At 33.0% G+C, this 22,745-nt stretch overlaps 1 protein-coding gene across 1 annotated transcript in view; it reads right to left on the bottom strand.

The window, feature by feature from the left end:
• Positions 1-22,745, bottom strand: part of LRRIQ1 (leucine rich repeats and IQ motif containing 1) — a gene marked incomplete at both ends in the record, with an annotated part of 179,846 nt that overhangs the window by 55,614 nt on the left and 101,487 nt on the right. The window contains 5 exons of the mRNA XM_081311448.1: positions 770-871; positions 14,342-14,424; positions 14,658-14,753; positions 15,257-15,378; positions 16,037-16,126. Coding sequence (XP_081167574.1) covers positions 770-871; positions 14,342-14,424; positions 14,658-14,753; positions 15,257-15,378; positions 16,037-16,126 — 493 coding nt within the window. The remainder of the gene's footprint in view (positions 1-769; positions 872-14,341; positions 14,425-14,657; positions 14,754-15,256; positions 15,379-16,036; positions 16,127-22,745) is intronic.

Raw genomic sequence — 22,745 nt, 5'->3', positions numbered from 1 at the left:
TGCATAAATTTAATATTTACTTAGTATCTACAAAAGATAAACTCTTGAGAATCCTAAATAGTTTATTTCCATTAAAATGTATCTGGCTCCTATTTTTCTATTAGAAATTACAAAAGTATAGGTAAAACATTAAAAATTTTAATACTAAAAAGAAAGCAAGTGAAAATTTTGTTTTTAAGTCAAGCTTGCCGCTGTATTACATTTATATATTTCTGTTTAATAATGTAAGTTCATAATTCTCCTGAATATTGAAATCAGAAGCAATCTTCTACCTAGATGTCCAAATACTGAACCTTAAAAGAGAGTTACCAAGCTGTGAATACTGTAAAAAATGAAAATTCTGGAGTATAATTTATAGTGTTTAATGAAATTTGTACATATTGGATATACTGGAATATCATTTTAACATGTGATCACTTTCATTGACATAAACTAATATTATGTCAGTGTATTTTTTATGTCATTGTAATTTTATGTCACTGTAAAATTAAATTACATTAATAGCACTAATGATACAGCCATTATATTTTCACATAAGATAAAAGGAATTTAAAATTTAGATAAGCATTGATTGAAATGCCAAATTATCATACCAAAATATCAAAACACTAAATTAGTATTTTAGCTCCTGATCATATTTTGACTTTTATTCATATATTTTGTACACATTTTCCATGTGTATTTTTGGGATTATTGAGGATTAAAATATATGTCTGAATATAATATCTAATCTTTTAATCTTTCTATGCATCAAGTATTAAATCCATACCTCCAAAGTAGCCATCTCTTTTAGACGGTGTCTGCTTTGGTGAGTTTATAACAGAAACTTTATTTTCATTGTTTTTGAATAATGCTAGGCGCACACTGGGATCTAGACAAAAAGAACAAGAGAGAAGATCAGCTCTGGGTCATTCTTTTTCTAAAAGGACCACATATTTTTTTATGATGGTATTAAAATATTATCCCCTCTATAGGATTCTATGATATTGATTATCTCATTTCCCAATTTATAATATGAAAAGGTAGCCAACCAATATTCTTGGTTGTCTGAATATACACATAGCCAATACTTAGCATAAAGGACAGTAACACTAATAATGTGAAAAAAGTTGCTTGTAAACTATGGCATCATATACTTTACTATTTACTAATTTACCTCCTTTTTAAAATCCCTAATATTTCTTCTAGAATAAAGCAAAATTTCTATAGATGGATAACTAGGCAATAAAGTTCTCATTATAGAAAAAAAAAACATGTGTTCAACTTTTCCTCCTCTAAATTACAGAGCTAGGATATGGAAATAGGAAAGCAAGGCAGCTATTAGATTGAGGGCCAAAGAAAAAAAGACTATTTCATTAATTTTATACATACAATTTTGGTGTTTTTTTCCTAAATATATTGTATTTACCTACCAAAGTCGTATAAATACTCTAAAGGTTTTAAAGCCTAAAATATCCTAAATCTATTAATTTTACAAAATAAAAAGTGTGATTTAAATGTAGGGCATGTAACTTTTTATTTGTAATAAATGGTTCTCTGGAGTATGAAAAATGAGAATTCAGTACTTTTGTATTATGAGGTTTTGCTTAAGAACTCTAAGAAGATAGTGATGCAAATACTAGGGAATGAAATCCAGGGTGGAAAGTTATGCATTCAGTAGGGTAGCAAAGCCACAATTTGGAGTAGCACACATTTTCATAGTATTCTGTATCATCTGGCAGAAGAGAGTTTAAGAATCTTTGATTAATATCTAGTAAAATAGAACTGAATATGCTAAGTGGGAAAACAAGATATTAAATGTCATGAATATTAAACAGTATATTTTAATTAAATGATAAAGTAGCATATTTCTTAGAATGTGTATTAGAAAAGCAGAATAAATAGCATGTGCAGAGTTATTCTCCAATATAAGCAACCTGATGATTTTCATTTTTTTAGTAATAATTTATCCTTAGTAATTTTGATTAACACACTACACCAAGATTATACTTCTTTAACATTAGAAAAATTTCAATATTTGGGTACTTCCCTAAGTTTAGGCAACCTAAAGTGTTTTAATAATTGGATATTTCTACATTAATTCATTTTGAATTATCAATATGAATAATATTGATATTATGTATATTTCATTGAATAAGTTTTATGTGTCACCTAAATCATTTAAAAAATATTGATATATCAAAAGTAGCATTACTCAATCAGGGAAGACAGATTTCTATGGGTTCACAAACTGTGTGGTACCTCACAACTTCTTTTGATAACTTATAACCATCTTTCTATTCTCCTGCTCTTCTTGCCTCTTGGCAATGACTGGCAATTCAACATTATTAGTTCAGATTCTAGTTTCAATTTTTACCAGTTGTATCACTCTAAAAACAATTGCTCTCACTTTGTGACTTCTCTGTCCATCAGAAATAATACTGACTTTCAAGAACTACTGTGAGAATTTAATGTAATAATGTGTGTAAAGCATCAAATCTAATACCCACATAAGTGTGGACACTCAATAAATGACAGCAGATAGATATATATTACAACATAAACAACTATAATATTTCCAACCTATTGTACTCTTGGAAAAGAACATAAATCTTTCATAGTATAAGAAATAGATGGATCCATAATATCTCTTTTTATTAAATATAGCAAACAAAACAAAAGCTAATGATCTTTTATAAATTCTTTGGTACTTCCTTGGGCAAGCAACAATCTATCTATGAATTTTTTTTTTTTTTTGGTACGGGGAATTGAACTCAGGGGCACTAAACCATTGAGCCACATTCCCATCCCTACTTTGTATTTTATTTAGAGACTAGGTCTCATTGAGTTGCTTAGCATCTTGCTGTTGCTGATGCTGGCTTTGAACTCGAGATCCTCCTGTCTCAGTCTCCCAATCTGATGAGATTATAGGCATGAGCCACTGTGCCAAATTTATGAGGTTATTTATTAAATATGTAAAATAGGGATGACAATAGCACTTCCTTATACTATTATCAAGATCAAAAAATTTAATACCTGTCAAATAACCAAAATAATCAGCTCAATTTATTCAATAAAATAGTTTTATTCCCCAAGTATAAATGTCCTTTCATTTCAAAACATTCTGCTTGCATCAGCAAAAATTGATTTAATACTTAATTCAGATTGCAAAGGGATAATGATAAGAAGCAAGATACACTTTGGTAATTTAAGATAGAGGAAAAAATTCACTTGATTTTGATAGTTCCTAGAAATACAACTTTGGTTAAGACACTATTCTTACTCCCCCACCACCCTGAATACAGTCTAGTAGAAAGTCAGAGGATAAGGATGTGTAAATTACAAATTGTGACAGTTTTCACGCACTGTAAAATTAGTTTTGCACATTAATTCCACTCCTCTGTGATCATTAATACCAGGTCTGCTACTTTTTTATTTTTATTTTTTTAAGAAAATTTTGAGTCTCCCAAATATGGCTTGCTTATGACAGGAAATAAAAATATTTTTAAAAAGCTCTACGTAAGTAAGCTGAGTTCCTACTATGAACAAGGCTTTATATTTTAATGCTCTATATCACTTATCTCATTTAAGTAATATAATTTTAGTTAGAAAATAGAAGTATCCATATCAATATTTCTTTTTGAATCCTCTCACTTAAAATTGTCATTTTGCAAACAAATTGCTTTCCTACAGTCCTTGAACTACTCAGTGCACATTAAAAAACGAAATTACCCTTTCTTAATTTCCACCTGGTTAATTTTTGGCTGTGATTAAATGTTAACCTTTGAGAAATTGAGCAACCTGGCGGCGGGCGCAGAGAGATCAAGTCCCTGACCTCTTCAGCTGTGCAGGCATAGGGGGTCGTAAACAACCTAAATCTGTTTGCTCAGGATCACTAGGCAATGCTGAGCTGACGTGGATCTGGGGTGAACAGTCTGGGCCTCTCAAAACACACACTGAGCCCGGATCGGCTGAATTCAAGCTCCTGTTCGCCTGCTTCCAGAAGACAAACAGCTATGACTCAGCACTAATCCATCCGGCTGAAACAACTGGTCAGCCCTTCTGATCCTACGGAGGTAAATGCCTACCGAGCCTTCATAGGTAGTGGCCACAGGTTTGAAACGGGGCTTGGGAGAGACAGTAAGGACCCACCCGTTGCACTGGTCGCCCAGCAAAGGGAAACGAACTGTCGCCATTTGCAAGAGACACCACCATGGCAGAGAACTGACGTCATCAGACTGCGGCGGAGGAGATAACTTCATTGAAACCTGCGGCTACAGGTGTGTAATTCCCTAGCCTTCCCTCTCCACACATCCGGGAAACCTCAGAGGTGGCGCGGGACCTGCGGCACGGAACTACCGTTCCCACCAGGGCTGACAGCTGAGGTCTCTTGCACCAGCTACCGGGGGCGTGGCTACCGGAGGGCAAGTAAAATTCCCTGAGGATTCTCAGCCCCAAGCTCTACAAAATTAGGGTCTGAGGGAATGGCAAACTGGGAGAGTGTATGCCCAGTCGTTCATGAAAACAGGGCTCCCAGGAGCAGCAGACCTGGCGTGTAGCCAGTATTGTGGTGAGCGGCACCCGTGAGAGGGGCCTGGCTAGAGGAAAAGTGGGAAGTGACTAGACACAAGAGGAGGCCCTAGGCACTCAGGATTGGAGACTCACCCAGTCTGGGAGGAGCTGCTGCACAGTGATTGGTTCCCGTGTATTGACAGGAGAAACTTGGCCTGGTGGGCACAGTGCCACCTACTGGAAGAGAAGTTAATCAAACTCTAAGACTGCATTTATTAGTTTTTTTTTTCTTTTTTTCTTTTCTCTTTTTTTTTTGATTTGGATTTTTCTTTCATTTTCATTTTTCTTTCTTGTTTTTTTTTAATTTTTTTACAACTTTTTTTTCTTCTAATTTTAATTTTAATTTTTTTATTATTTTTTTTAATTTTTTTCTTTTTTATTTCCTATTTTTTTCTTCTTTTGTCTTTTCATTTCTTTTCAATTATCTTATCCCCCCTTCCTTGAATTCTACCTGCTTACTCTCATTCTCTTTACTGACTTCTTCCTTTCCCTTCTAATACCTTTCCTCCCAAGCATCAAATAAATTTATAGGAGTAAACAGTAACTCAGCAGTCAAACAGAACAAGAAGTAACATGAGCACCTTCAAAAAGCAAGGAAGAAAAGGAGTACAAACAATGCAGGACAGCCTAAATATTCAGGAGGACCTAGAGTCATCAGAAAAATGGTCATATAAAGAACTCAAGGAATACCTTAGACAGATGGAATGGAACCTTAAAGAGGATACAAGACAGCAAATTCAAGCAGCGAAAGAACACATTGAGAATGAATTACATAAACAGATAAAAGAAGAAGTTAAGCATCTTTATCAGGAGATAGAGATTATAAAAAATAATCAAACAATAATTCTAGAAATGAAGGAAACGATAAACCAAATTAAAAACTCAATTGAGAGTATCACTAACAGAGTGGAGCAAGTAGAAGCCAGAACGTCAGATCATGAAGACAAAATATATCATCTTGAAAACAGTCTAGCCAACTCAGAAAGGCTGGTAAAAAATCACAAGAAAAACATCCAAGAGTTATGGGATAACATAAAAAAACCAAACTTACAAGTCATCGGGATAGAAGAAGGTACAGAGATTCAAACCAAGGGAATGAGTAACCTGCTGAATGAAATAATTACAGAAAACTTTCCAGAAATAAAAAAGGAAAGAGATATACAAATTGAAGATGCATACAGGACACCGAGCACACAAAATCACAGTAGACCAACGCCAAGACACATTGTTATGAAGATATCCAATATACAGAACAAAGAGAAAATATTAAAAACTACAAGAGAAAGGAGACAGATTACATTCAGGGGTAAACCAATAAGGTTAACAACAGATTTTTCATCACAGACACTGAAAGCAAGAAGGTCATGGAACAATGTATTTCAAACACTGAAAGACAATGGATGCCAACCAAGAATTCTGTATCCAGCAAAATTAAGCTTCAGGTATGACAACGAAATAAAAATCGTTCATGATAAACAAAAGTTAAAAGAATTTGCAGCCAGAAAACCAGCATTGCAAAGCATTTTGAGCAAAACACTACACGAGGAAGAAATGAAAAACAATAACCAAAACCATCAGTGGGAAGTGCCTCAGTAAAGACAGAGGGTGAGGGGAAAGATAATCATGGAGAAACAAACTAATTTTTTTTAAAAAAGGATAAATAATCAAACATGGATGGAAGTACAAACCATATATCAATAGTAACTCTGAATGTTAATGGCTTAAACTCTCCAATAAAGCGACATAGGCTGGTATTATGGATTAAAAAAACAAATCCAACAATATGCTGCCTCCAGGAGACACATCTGATTGGAAAAGACATACACAGGCTGAAGGTGAAAGGATGGGAAAAAATATACCACGCACACAGTTCTCTTAAGCAAGTAGGAGTGGCCATCCTCATATCGAATAAAATCGACTTCAAGACTAAGTTAATCCAAAGGGATAAGGAAGGACATTATATACTGTTAAAAGAAACCATTCACCAACAAGACATAACAATTATCAATATTTATGCACCAAATAATGGTGCTGTGACATTCATAAAACAAATTCTCCTCAAGTTCAAGAATCAAATAGACCACAACACAATAATTATGGGTGACTTCAACACACCTCTCTCACCATTGGACAGATCCTCCAAACAAAAGTTGAATAAAGAAACTATAGAACTAAATATCACAATCAATAACCTAGACTTAACTGACATATATAGAATATATCAACCATCATCAAATGGATATACTTTTTTCTCAGCAGCACATGGATCATTCTCAAAAATAGACCATATATTATGCCATAGGGCAACCCTCAGTAAATATAAAGGGGTGGAGATAATACCATGCATTTTATCTGATCATAATGGAATGAAACTGGAAATCAATGATAAAAGAAGGAAGGAAAAATCCTACATCACATGGAAAATGAACAATATGCTACTGAATGATCAATGGGTTACAGAAGACATAAAGGAGGAAATCAAAAAATTCTTAGAGATAAATGAAAATACAGACACAACATATCGGAATCTATGGGACACAATGAAAGCACTTTTAAGAGGAAAATTCATAACCTGGTGGTCATTCCTCAAAAAAAGAAAAAACCAACAAATAAATGAGCTCACACTTCATCTCAAAGCCCTAGAAAAGGAAGAGCAAAACAACAGCAAATGTAGCAGAAGGCAAGAAATAATTAAAATCAGAGCGGAAATCAATGAAATTGAAACAAAAGAAACTATTGAAAAAATTAACAAAACTATAAGTTGGTTCTTCGAAAAAATAAATAAGATCGACAGACCTTAAGCCATGCTAACGAAGAGAAGAAGAGAGAGAACTCAAATTACTAACATACGGGATGAAAAAGGCAATATCACAACAGATGCTACAGAAATACAGAAGACAATTAGAAATTATTTTGAAAGCCTATATTCCAATAAAATAGAAGATAGTGAAGACATCGATAAATTTCTTAAGTCATATGATTTGCCCAGACTGAATCAGGAGGATACACACAATTTGAACAGACCAATATCAATGGATGAAATTGAAGAAGCCATCAAAAGACTACCAACCAAGAAAAGCCCAGGACCGGATGGGTATACAGCGGAGTTTTACAAAACCTTTAAAGAAGAATTAATACCAATACTTTTCAAGTTATTTCAGGAAATAGAAAAAGAGGGAGCTCTTCCAAATTCATTCTATGAGGCCAACATCACTCTGATCCCAAAACCAGACAAAGACACTTCAAAGAAAGAAAACTACAGACCAATATCTCTAATGAACCTAGATGCAAAAATCCTCAATAAAATTCTGGCAAATCGAATACAAAAACACATCAAAAAAATTGTGCACCATGATCAAGTAGGATTCATCCCTGGGATGCAAGGCTGGTTCAACATACGGAAATCAATAAATGTTATTCACCACATCAATAGACTTAAAGATAAGAACCATATGATCATCTCGATAGATGCAGAGAAAGCATTCGACAAAGTACAGCATCCCTTTATGTTCAAAACATTAGAAAAAGTAGGGATAACCGGAACTTACCTTGACATTGTAAAAGCTATCTATGCTAAGCCTCAGGCTAGCATCATTCTGAATGGACAAAAGTTAAAGGCATTCCCTCTAAAATCTGGAACAAGACAGGGATGCCCTCTATCACCACTTCTATTCAATATAGTTCTTGAAACACTGGCCAGAGCAATTAAAGAGACGAAAGAAATTAAAGGCATAAAAATAGGAAAAGAAGAACTTAAATTATCACTATTTGCAGATGACATGATTCTATACCTAGAAGACCCAAAAGGGTCTACAAAGAAACTACTAGAACTAATAAATGAATTCAGCAAAGTGGCAGGATATAAAATCAACACGCATAAATCAAAGGTATTTCTGTATAGCAGCGACAAAACTTCTGAAATGGAAATGAGGAAAAACACTCCATTCACAATATCCTCAAAAAAAAAAATACTTGGGAATCAACCTAACAAAAGAGGTGAAAGATTTATACAATGAAAACTACAGAACCCTAAAGAGAGAAGTAGAAGAAGATCTTAGAAGATGGAAAAATATACCCTGTTCATGGATAGGCAGAACTAACATTATCAAAATGGTGATATTACCAAAAGTTCTCTATAGGTTTAATGCAATGCCAATCAAAATTCCAATGGCATTTCTTGTAGAAATAGATAAAGAAATCATGAAATTCATATGGAAAAATAAAAGACCCAGAATAGCAAAAGCAATTCTAAGCAGGAAGTGTGAATCAGGCGGTATAGCGATACCAGATTTCAAACTATATTACAGAGCAATAGTGACAAAAACAGCATGGTACTGGTACCAAAATAGGCGGGTGGACCAATGGTATAGAATAGAGGACACAGAGACTAATCCACATAGTTACAACTATCTTATATTTGATAAAGCGGCTAAAAACATGCAATGGAGGAAGGATAGCATCTTCAACAAATGGTGTTGGGAAAACTGGAAATCCATATGCAACAAAATGAAACTGAATCCCTTTCTCTCACCATGCACAAAAGTTAACTCAAAATGGATCAAGGAGCTTGATATCAAATCAGAGACTCTGCGTCTGATAGAAGAAAAAGTTGGCTCCAATCTACATATTGTGGGGTCGGGCTCCAAATTCCTTAATAGGACACCCATAGCACAAGAGTTAATAACAAGAATCAACAAATGGGACTTACTTAAACTAAAATGTTTTTTCTCAGCAAGAAAAACAATAAGAGAGGTAAATAGGGAGCCTACATCCTGGGAACAAATTTTTACTCCTCACACTTCAGATAGAGCCCTAATATCCAGAGTATACAAAGAACTCAAAAAATTAGACAATAAGATAACAAATAACCCAATCAACAAATGGGCCAAGGACCTGAACAGACACTTCTCAGAGGAGGATATACAATCAATCAACAAGTACATGGAAAAATGCTCTCCATCTCTAGCAGTCAGAGAAATGCAAATCAAAACCACCCTAAGATACCATCTCACTCCAGTAAGATTGGCAGCCACTATGAAGTCAAACAACAACAAGTGCTGGCGAGGATGTGGAGAAAAGGGTACACTTGTACATTGCTGGTGGGACTGCAAATTGGTGCGGCCAATTTGGAAAGCAGTTTGGAGATTCCTGGGAAAGCTGGGAATGGAACCACCATTTGACCCTGCTATTGCCCTTCTCGGACTATTCCCTGAAGACCTTAAAAGAGCATGCTACAGGGATACTGCCACATCGATGTTCATAGCAGCACAATTCACAATAGCTAGACTGTGGAACCAACCCAGATGCCCTTCAATAGATGAATGGATAAAAAAAAAAATGTGGCATCTATACACAATGGAGTACTATGCAGCAATAAAAAATGACAAAATCATAGAATTTGCAGGGAAATGGATGGCACTAGAGCAGATTATGCTTAGTGAAGCTAGCCAATCCCTAAAAAACAAATACCAAATGTCTTCTTTGATATAATGAGAGCAACTATGAACAGAGCAGGGAGAAAGAGCAGGAAGAAAAGATTAACATTAAACAGAGACATGAGATGGGAGGGAAAGGGAGAGAAAAGGGAAATTGCATGGAAATGAAGGGAGACCCTCATTGCTATATAAAATTACATATAAGAGGTTGTGAGGGGAATGGGAAAATAAACAAGGAGAGAAATGAATTACAGTAGATGGGGTAGAGAGAGAAGATGGGAGGGGAGGGGAGGGGGGAAACTAGGGGATAGGAAAGGTAGCAGAATACAACAATTACTAATAGGGAATTATGTAAAATTGTGGATGTGTAACCGACGTGATTCTGCAATCTGCATTTGGGGTAAAATTGGGGGTTCATAACCCACTTCAATCTAATGTATGAAATATGATATGTCAAGAGCTTTGTAATGTTGTGAACAACCAATAAAAAAAAAAGAAATTGAAAAAAAAATAAATAAATGTTAACCTTTTGCTTCATCTTGTTCTTTCTTTTCTCTAGGAAATTTTGATATGCATCAATATGATAAATCTAGAAAAACCATATTATGTGTGCATCCTATGTTCTTAGCCCTTAAACATTTTACCAGCTGTTCTGTACCAAAATCTATACATTCAGAACATTCTAAGAAACACTTCACATAAAAACCAGTCACCATGCTCCTTCCTCAGCTAGTGAATCTCAGACTTGCTACCAATTATGCTTGCTACCCTAAGGTTATTGACCCTGCATGTTTTCAATAAACCTGTAACTCGCCTTACATTTGATATTCTTCACTGCAGTACTGCATTCTAAACTATCCTCAGTCTCTGCTAAATTCCAATGCAGATCACCAAATTTTGTAAATACTAACCAGACAACAGTAAAGCATAAACAAACAACCCACAAAAACAATACTGGTCATTATTGGTTGAAGCTGATATCACTTATGAGGGGAAAAGCAATTATTTATTTACTGAGAAAAACAACTATAACCCAAACATAAACTGGGTAGATCATGAAAGCTCTTCCCAATTTTAGATTTCATCCCATACCTTCTAATCAATTCCTCTTCCTTGTCCTACACTCTGCCTCCTTCTCTTTAAAGCAGATGGCTTCACTTAAAGCAACAGAAGTCATCAATAATGAATCTCCCCAATAGCTGTCCACACTACATTTCCTCAGTTCCTTACATCTTTATTAAACATCTTCTTTCGGTTTCTTCCTCTATCTGCAACTGATTCCATTACACCTCACTTTTTTAAAATTTAAGTCACCTTATGCCTTTTGTCCTATTTTCACTCTCATCTTCAAATATTATTGACTTCTATTCCTTGACTAATAAAAATGTAAAGATATGAACAAGAAATATTGTTAAGTGCTTGCTACTAAATTGCTCTCAGTTTTTCATGGCAGAAATTTGAATTAAAGTTTTCATACTCATGTTTACACCCCATGTTCTTGAGGACCACTGCCTTTGTTTAATTGTAGGATATCATTTATTGCACTAATTAATAGTTCCTATTCTCTGACACCTCTCCTACCACTCTACCAACTCCCATAGATCTGGCTGTGCTCCCGGCAGTTTTATGGACAATGTTGCCCTCTGGTGGCTTGAAGTTACAAATTGTAAATTGTTAACATAACACACACACACACACAAACACACACACACACACACATCATCTCCATGTATATTTAAAGATTACTAGTATATTTAAAGTATTTCACAGGAGTTAACTATTTAGCAGGATTTCAATATTTAAAACATTGATTTAGATCATTAGTAAGTAAAATTTTAAAATTATGGCTATTATTTGGATAGATTCCAGTAAATTAATGGCATAGCACACATTGACTGATTTATAAAACTGAGAAAGGTAATAGAAAAATATCTATTCTCTAGGAATAAAACCTAAGGTAGAGACTTAAATAATTTATGCAAAACTAAAAGAAGTGACATGAGTCATTAACATAACAGAAGATAAATAAGATATGATCCTTAGAAAGGATTGCCTTGATTTTTTTTTTCGTTCCCTTTAATCCTCCCTTAATATTTTTAATTTGTGTATCTGCTGTGAAGGAGAAACAGAGGAATATAGTATAATATAAAGCTCATATGTAGAATAATAATATGGGATAATACATAAGTTATATGTAGGCATTCGAATTTCTAAGAAATGTTGCTTTTGTTTTCTTAATCTAATATAATTTTAATGAAACAAAAGAATTGTGCAAAATTCAAAATCTCACATAATAACATAGATGCACTTTGAATTACAATCCTGTAAAAAGAGTAATAATCCTCATAAAAATGATACAATTGCCACTCAGGAGTTTTATTCTAACAGAGCATGCTTTGTGAGCACTGACAAAATGTCAAGATGTAGTTACTAAACTGGATGGTTGGCTGTGCTTTTTCATTTGTTACCCTACCATGCCCCCTTGTGACTGATAAAAAGCAGCTTTATTTATTGACCTAATTATATTGAATTGTGGCCATTAAAGCAATAATATTTATGTGTGAGCATATATTGCTTATTGAATCCTTTGCTAATACATATTTCTCATGGTGATTTATGAAAAGGACCCAACAAAAACAAAATAGCCCCTCAATTACATGAATCAGTAAGAAAGAAATATTTTTCAAGACAGAATCATATGGCAAATTTGACAAGGTAAACTTTTCCTTAGCTTTGAATGCAGAAGCTACTGAAAAAAAAAAAAAAAACTAAAAATATCTTTTAAGAATAGTTCTAGAAAAATTTCTGGAACATAAATAGGTGAAAATTATTTGTTGAAAATTGGTTGAATCAGTTCTTAAACCTTTTTCACAGCTGATCTTGCGCCCGGAGTTTCAGAAAAAAATTTAATTCTCAAAACAGTTGTTTTTCTCATAGTCTTGAAGATGGATAGAAATAGACATCAGAGCAATAAAAGAATTTATCAAACCACACTGATTTATTTTACTGGATACCACATCCCCAGAACTGAAAAGAGTGTCTGACTGTTGCCTGGGTTTTGGTTACTGTTTCACCAGGTAACCACCACAGAGTTTTCTGCTCACAGAGACTTCATAAACTTAGTAGGAGTTTACTAGATGAGAGTGCAGGTCACAGACAATTTGGAAATCACAATATTTATTTATATTTTCTTTAAAAATGCTTAAAATCCCAACATTTAAAACCCAACAAAATTTTAATACACACAAAATTATAATTATCTCAAAAAGATAACATAAAATTATCATTAATGTAAAACCAACAAAGGAAACTTGTACAATTCTAAAAATGAATCCTCTGTAACTTCTCAATAGCTGATTAGTGATGTGCCAATAAATCAGTTATTTTGTGGAAAACAACAGTATTTTGGTTATTTATTTCTATTTTTTTAAACATTAAAACACACATACACACATTATTCAGAATTCTACTGAATTAGTAATTTAAAATAATACATAGAAAAACAATAAAGATAATGAGTTTTTGAGCGCTTATTTGTATGTTTACATATAAGACAGAATTATAGGAGAACATAAATTTCTTTTCTGATGAACAAAAACTCAGTTTTTAAAAAATGATACTTATAACAAGCCTATTAGTGCATCAGTTCATAAAGTTACAAATAAATGCAGTTATCTGCTGTATGTAAATAATTTTAAATAGTGCTAAATAAAGAAATAAAATCATAATAACTTGCTATTTCTTTCTCTGACATCTGTAAGCTCTTCCACATATTAATTAACTATACTAAAATAATTATTGTTATCTAAAGACATGATTTGAAGAGTAGCCTGGCAAGTAGGATAGAAGATGCCTTTGAACACTTCCCAAATTCTTCAAAAACTACAGTCCCAAACACATAAATTGTGTTTCTTTTTCAATGTATGAAGTTGAAAAATCTTCATAGCTTATTAACTCCTTGAAACTGACGAATTTATACTGTTTACTGAATAATCAAGCAATATAAGAACACACAAAGGAATATGAAGCTGATGCTCTTTAGAATCAACATTCCCCCAAATGAACCACTTTAGAAGCAAATTATAACATAATACTCAGTACACAACAGATAGAATAATAAATAGCAAAGTAGATAAGAAACAGGGTAAAAGTATTTTAAAAGTACAATAAATCCTTCAATGTAATAGCATAGTAATTTTCTCTAATTTTTTAAAATTTATTTTTGGTGTAATTATTTTAGACATTCATCTGTGCATTCATTTATTTCATATTAAAATAGTGTATAAACTATATTTTTAAAGAATTTATCTTCAATATCACAAATAGTTACTATTCAAAGAATATTAATTACTTACCTAATTTTTTCTTTAATTTCTTCGATTTCATTTTCTGTGCCCTTTTCAGCATTTGTTGAGCAGTAGAAATATCCTTAAATCCCCTGTTAAAAAATGAATTTCATGAAGGCAAAAAATATCCAGGCCTTGTATATACACATAAAGATAAATACACATCTGAATTACATGATCCTAAAATAAATTTGTATTCCCATTTAATCAGATGCTTAGTTTCTTGAAAATTAATAAAGACATTCTCAAACCCTGAAAATTATCTGTCTTGGACATTTATTAATCTCTTAATTTCTTAATTTTTAGTGTAGAACAGATTACATACCATTCTTCTGAAATTTTTTCTTCTTTTTCAGATCTTAGTAAACTCTTTCTACTAGTCTTAGATTCAGATGTCCAGGATAAAGTTCCATTTTCTGATCTGGCAATAGAAATAAATGACTTTTAACTGAATCAACACAAATATCAGCACGGTCTAAAAGTACAAGCTGTTTATGTTGTCTCAAACTTGGAAATAAAATCCATTTACAGAAAAACTTTATCTTGAAAAGTAATAAAAGTCTGCCATTAATTTTAAATGTTTACATTTCAATTACTTGAAGCATATTTCAATCCTATTGCTGAAAGTAATGCAGCACTGGGACTTTTATTCTAATTCTTATCTCCACCTATAAAGCAGTAAAGATCCACTTGTTTGCAATAATTAATTACATTATTTCGCCAACACATAAGTTTTGTAGTTGCTTTAACGCACCTACCTCACATTTTTCTTACACTAAAAACTCAAAAAAATGATATTTTTAATATTGATTGTTGTTCCATCTTTTAAACAAGTAAATTCACATCTATTTTTGTAATGCTGCTTAAGGAATATAATGTTTTGTAATTTATAGGTTGATTTCCTAAGAGAATAATTTAGCTTACCTGCCATTTAAGTGTGTGTGTTCTGATGAAAAACAATTTTCTTTGTCATTACATAACCATGCTTGAGCTGGATGACTTGGTAAATTAAGTGAGGCATCATCATATTTCAAAGTTCCAGAGATCTTATCAGACAAAAATTTAAATAAGTGTAAAGAAAATTGGAAAATTCTATCATTTATAAAGTATTGCTTTCTATTCATGTTACCAAGTAGTTTCATGAGGGAAACTCACAAAAATATTAAAAACTTTTTAAAATGAAATTTCTGGAGAATTCATACATGACTTGTTATAATGATGTAGAACACGTATTTTGGTATAGTTCACATATGTAAAATGATTAATAGCAAAGATCTTTAAAAAATATCAGAAAACAAAAACTTCAAAGATTATCAAATAAATAACAGATATTGCAGTCCATTGACCCCTGACTGAGAATCTTCAGCTGTTGCCCTTTTAATGCATATTTTTGTATTTTTAAAGTGCTGTCAACTAGTGATTTTAGTCTACTGCCAAATATGCAGCTGAAGCATATCATTATTTTTTTTTTTGCTACTGTGAAATAAAGTGTTGAAAGAAATCCAAAATAAAGAAAAAAAAATAGGAGTAAATGAAAGAAAAGCTACATGAAAAATTACATCTGGGGATGAGGAGGAAGTCAAAGGCTTCTAAAAGTAATTATGTTTTTCAAGTCAATAAATTGTATTATTAATCACTGCAGCATAGCATAACCTTAAGAAATGAACAAAGATCGAGAACTCAGAAGTTTCTATGACATGTTACCTTTGGCCAGTGCAGCTGGTTTGAGAGAAGCAGTGTTTGTGAAGGGAAGCGGGTGGAATCTAAATCTAGCCATTCTTTCTCTAAGGCAGCCTGCACAAATAGTAACATTAAAATATACAAAATTTAGTTTGCACAGCTTTCACTAAGTTTCCTTTAAATTGTCTTATATACTACAAATGTTTCCAAAACATATCAGAATTTTTATTTACAGGGAATTTGCTATTTGCTATTGTGAGAGGATATGCAACTATATAATGCAAACATACTAAGAAATGGGATAAGTCTTTTCATCTCCAGGTTTCGTATTAAGTGAAAACTTGATATTTAAGTACTCTTAAAATGAGGTACAGATTGTTCTGGGTATTTAACTGTTTAAAACTATGACTTTGAGCCAAATCTAGACCTACCCAAGTAAAATAATATTTTAGCTCTTTGCAAATTAAAGTACCTTCTAGCAAACATGATTGAAAACATTACAATAAACATATATAATTAAAAATTATATTTTTTTAAACCAGAGTATATAAGCCAGCTTTTTCTTAGTTTGTTACGAATTTCACAAATTTTCCGATAGAAACCAGAATTTTAGTCAATGAATAAAACATCACAATGAATATGGTTCATGTTATTATTATGCTTTAATTCAACTGTTTGAATAAAAATATAAATTCAAATTTAATTCTTGAAACTCCTATTTTAAATTTCCTTTCTCTTCGGCTTGAAACATCTTTGTTCCATTGACATAATTTCCAAATTCTATCTATAATGAAATTGTACTGATTATATTATCATTGTATATTTAAAATATAATTATTCAAATATTATTTAATTGGATTATCGCACATAGCTTAGAAAAGACTTCTGTGGTTCTATAAGATTTTTTGGATTGTTTTGGGGAAAAAAAACCCAAGAGCATCAGAGGAATACTGATTAATTTTTTAAAAGGCTGTAAACCGAACAAAAACAATTTTTATTTAAAACTAGAATGATTATATTCTGAGGAGATTTAAATACACTTTTCATTTATACAATTCCAGTACTTCTTGACTGCCCTTTGAAAGACTATAGGAAAGGCAGGACAAAGGCACACTGACAAAAGATTGGCAGTGCCCTGACAAATTTTCATTGTGGCTTTCAGTCTTAGCAAATCTTCTACTATTTGAAGAGTGTGTAAACAAGGCACATCTAGTCAGTAGTTAAGTACTTTGCAAGATTTCTTCCAGATAAGGATTATTAGTATGCATATTATAGTTATCTATGATTTAAGAACACATATCTGGTTTATGAATTGCTATTTTCAGTTTGGTAAGAGTAATGAGTTCAAGAGATATACTGTATAACATGGTGACTAGAGTTAATAACAGTTCATTGCCTTCTTGAAAATCAGTAAGTAATGTTCAGCATTCTCACCAACAACAGTGATAAATATATGTATTAATCCATACAATAAGTTTGATTTAGCCTTTCCACAATGCATACATATTTCAAAACATCATTGTGTTACACAATAAATAATTTTTGTTAATTAAAAATTCAAATTTTAGTTTTCCCAAATAAAGAGTACAGAGCATGTGCAAGAGAGATAAGTCATTTTCTCATCAGAACCATTAGTGTTCCTCCTTCTCATCTTCACAGAGAGAAAAGGTTTGAAAATGGCAGTCCAGAAACAATGACTATAGTTCAGAGGGGCACCACAATAAAAGGAATCAAGAGACTGTGTCAGTTTTTAAAAGAAAGAGTTGACATGAAGGGGACTTGCTTTGATATGTCTGGGGAATTTAAGAAAATAAACTATTGCAATTTATTTGCAATATATTTAAGCTGCTAATGTTAACTCCGTGTTAAATCATGCCAGGAATTCAGCAAACTCCCACTGACTTATACAATCAAAATGCTTATAATGGATGATAAATAAATTAGATGACTGAACCATTTAAAAATTGCTATTTGATGCAAAATAGCAAATGGGATTTAGGACTTAGATTTTTAATTATTCTTGATGACAAATAGATGAAAATCTAGATCTCTTTGAGGGAAGATCAAGGGCTACTGCACATCAGCTGATGAAAAATTGCTAAAATGAGGAGAGATATGAAGGAAACAATATTACAAAAGGCAACATGACAACTGACAAGTGTCTGTGGCAAAGGAACAGTGTTGTCAGGGATGGAGCCTGAGTTTTATGATAATTTTTTATGGACAATTTATTTTTTCTTAAACACCTGCCAACCCAACTCCTTTTTAAATGTTATTTGGAAATTCAGCTGTTTTCTCTCTGCAGCAGAACAAGGTCTCCCATAGCACAGTGACCTCTTTGCCTTATTATATAGATATTGAAAGATTGCTCTTACTTGAAAAACTTATATAAATAAGTCTGGGGAAAATTTTGCTTTTTAAAAATTGATAATTAAAAATACAGAAAACTTTGCAAAACACCTTTTCTTAGATGAATGTAAGATCACAAACTTTTATAGGATTTCAGGATAATTCTTTCCTCAAGAAATTTCTAGAAGCTCACAGAGGAGGTTAATACAAAATGCTAAAGGTGCGTGTAATTTTACCATTATACAATCACAACCAAAATAATTACCAACCAAAATTTATTATACAACAAAATTTATTAACCAACCAAAATTATTATCAAGTATATTTAGCATTACCTAGTACATTGAGGAAAATAAAATTTCAAAGTGCCAGGAAAAATTGGCCAAGAGTTATAAATACAGCACTGTCTTTTAAAATGCATCTTAAAATGTCATGCTTACAACTGCACATTTATACTATTTTTGGCTATTTCTAAGAAAACTTTATGTTCAGATATCCTTTGACTTACAACTAAGGGTTTATAAAGCATTCTTATTACTATAGGACTATTGTCATATTTACTTACATATTGAAAGTGAATTTGAACTTGAATATATTTGTATCTGAACATTCACAGTTATACATTTGATCCAACATACACATATTTGGCTTTTGTCCATAGAAGAAAACATTATCCTATAATTCAATTTTGATAGCATGGAAAATAAAGCTATCAGGAAGAGAAGGTGCAAATAACACAGATGTTGTAATGTGTGTGTGTGTGTGTGTGTGTGTATTTATAAAATCCTATTCTATTTATAAAATCCTTTAATTTGACTCATGAAATGAGGACCAGACTTGCTCCAAGCCTCAAGTCAGTGAATGTTGAATGGTCATAGAGATTCTAAAAATAATTGTTTGACCTCTTTCTTACTACATGACTCACTTCTACCAGTATGGCTCAACAATTTCCCTTTCTGTCTAGGTGATGCTTAAACTACACCAAAAAAGAATTACTTTGAATTTTTTTCTTCATATCTTTTATAGCATCTCACAATCATTGAGGTTCATAAAGCTGGCCCAATATGAACCCCAAGTTCTGCTTTCTAAACTACTTCTTCAGTTCTCCTACTTTAGAAGAATAGGTGTTTATATCATTAAATATGACTGTTGTATGGCAAACATGTCTCTTTCCACTACACTTATATCACTTGTCTTTACTCTTTTTCTTTCCCACTCTATTAAGTTTTGTCTATTTTCCTCCAGTGTACCATAACATATAACACTCTATGAGGTTAATTTGAGACAGGGATAAAATATAAACTCCAGATCAGTAAATTGCCCAGCTTCTCACATTTTTCCTCCTTCTTAAAATTATTCCTGAAAATAACAAATTTGACTTAAGACTGAGACAAAACCCAATTCTGATTATTATGGTTTTCTGATTTTATGGTATGACATTAGCTTTTCTCATTTTCTTTGAGTTTAAGGATTCATACATTATCAGTCATTTAAATTTAAAGACAATTAAAAAAAACTAGGAATGAAATTACCGTATGACCCAGCTATCCCACTTCTCGATATTTATGCAAAAGAACTTAAATGAGCATATTACAGTGATACAGTACATCAATATTTGAAGCAACACAACTCACAATTGCCAAGTGTGGAACAAGCACAAATGGTCATCAAAAGATAAATGGAGAAATAAAATGTGGCATATATAAACAATGGAGTTTTATTCAGGCATAAAGAAGAATAAAATTATAGCAATTGCAAGTAAATGAATGAAACCAGAGAACATCATGCTAAGTGAAATAAGCCAGACCCAGAAAATCAAGGGTCAAATGTTTTCTCTCATATGTGGAAGCTAGAGCAAAATAAGGGGGAAAAGGAGTGGGTGGGGTGGGTGTGTAGAATTCCTTGAAAATAGAAGAGATATTAGTGGAGTAGAGGGGAGGGAGGAGGGATAGGGAATTTGAGGGACACTGAAATGAAATTGACCAAACTATCCTATGAACATATAGAAATATACCACAGTGAATTTTACTTTCATAGAGATTATGTATATCTATAAAACACTAATTAAAAATTAAAACTTGGGCTGGGGATGTGGCTCAAGCGGTAGCGCGCTCGCCTGGCATGCGTGCGGCCCGGGTTCGATCCTCAGCACCACATACCAACAAAGATGTTGTGTCCGCCGAGAACTAAAAAATAAATATTAAAAATTCTCTCTCTCTCTCTCTCTCTCCTCTCTCCTCTCTCACTCTCTCTTTAAAAAAAAAAAATTAAAACTTAACAGAAGAAAGATTACTGGAGTAGTAGAAAAGGTACAGGGAGAGAGAGGAGGGGAGGGAACTAATTATCTTCCATGCTTGTATGTCACAATAAACCCCAATGTTATGTATAACTATAATGTACTAATAAAAAAGTTATATATATATATATATATATATATATATATATATATATATATATAATTTTAAAGACAATTGCATTGGTTCTTTATAAGTTGACTTCTAAATAGCATGAGTGAAAATGAAAATAAAAGATCTTAAGTTAACAAATAAAAACATCAGCTAAAGTTTATTTCAAATTAAAAAGATTAAAAAAAATGAAAGGGCCAATGTAGACCACTATATTGGACTACTAAAATAGGCTATTTTAGTGTTTCATATCTATTATATTCTAGAAAAAGTTGCAAAATTTTTCCCCAAAGGAAATAAGAGATCTTGGCTTACTAAAATTGCTAAACTTATTTTTCATCGTGGGCTCAAGGCTCTGGATAATATCTTATCCATCATTATTTGAGAGGTTCATTATGAATATTATAGATAGAAGATACTTAATGGAAGGAGACAATTCTACGGGGGTCTCCTACATCTGCATGTCCTGAGACAGCTTTTTTCTAGACTATCTTTTCAAGGATGTTTGCATAGCTGACAGCCTGGGAAGACAGAAAAACATTTCTCTCCATCACTGTCCTACCAAGAACCATTGTATATGGAGCATGTAAATTCAATGGACAAGTTTCGACTTGGCTCATGGTGGAGGCAGGAGCTAAAATTATCTGATGAGTGGGTTCCTTTAGGTCAATTCATTGTTCTCTTGTTGCTGCTTCTAGATCTGAATGCATAGTAGAAACTAAGATATTAATAAGATTACTTTTGGATTCCATGAGTGTCAGATAAGAATATACTAATAGGGAAAGAGTTGCAGATTGTGAAGTTCTCATGTGACAAAAGTTGTGTTTTGCTGCCAGTGGAATGACTGGTGGGTCAGGATTTAGTGTGAGCCTTTCCACCCTCTGATGTCCAAAGTTTTTATAATATAGATGATATCCTGCTGGTTGCCAAGTCAAAATGGTAGGTGAATTATATCTCAATTTAAAAAAAAAAATCACTTTCAGCTTGATTGTGGTATTATCACACCTCTGCCAGGAGGTGTGGCTAGTAAACCTGGACAAAATTCTGGGTCTCTTTGTCCAAGTAGTTTCTTGAGACTTTGTGGAAAAATGAACATTGCCCAGTACTCCCGGTAGACAAAGAGAAACAACTACTTCTTCAGTTCTTCATATTAAAAAAAGAGAAGGTCTAACACCCATCAATGCAGAACCTCTGGCAATAGAAGCAGAATTTACCTGGAGGTATTGCTTAGTGGTTTTGGATTTGTGACATTCCTGACACAGCCACTAGGGTTTACTTGTATAGGAAAGCACCTGTTAGTTTCCTGCTGGGCTGTTAGAAACTAAATAACTGGCTCTAGGAGACCTTGTGACTCTCTAGTTAGATATTACCAGATTTGGATTCAATGATATTAAAGGGAGAAGGTCTCCAAAAATACTCTCATCAAAAGAAAAGGGTATATCAAAATATGTTGCTACCTGGCTTCAGTGGCAGGTCAGCTTTACATGAAAAAAATGGCAGCTGTCCTTCTTAGGCAAACTTAATCTCCACTCCACAACTGGTTGAGAAGGGATCTCCATTAACATTGATACCCTTCAATTCTAGCACCTAGGATGGTTTATCTTAGGTAAAATCCAACTTACTCTTGGGCTGTTGCCAGTGTCATCACACTAGCAGATTAACCACATCCTGCTTGAGCCCTCAAATAACAAATCACAGTTGCTTATACAACTATCTGGGTTATTCATATGTATGATCACAGTAAGGGCCCATTTCCCATTGAAAATGACCAATATTATGTCATTGATTGGGTATGTCTGACTCTTTTTCAGATACGGAAACTGTTAATGTGTGTCAGACTTGTGACTCTGGAAAAATTTATCATTTGTCCTGTAGTAGAGGAGGTCCCCTCATAATCCACAGGTTATAAATCAGCTGACTCTGGCCATACAAATGTGGTCCTTGAAAGTAGTCTGAATAATTTCTCAGGTTCTGAACTC

Source organism: Spermophilus citellus, assembly GCF_964194105.1.
Source record: "Spermophilus citellus genome assembly, chromosome: 10".
Lineage (NCBI taxonomy): Eukaryota > Metazoa > Chordata > Mammalia > Rodentia > Sciuridae > Spermophilus > Spermophilus citellus.
The sequence above is the reverse complement of the archived record's forward strand: the minus strand, read 5'-3'. Positions and strand labels throughout refer to the sequence as shown.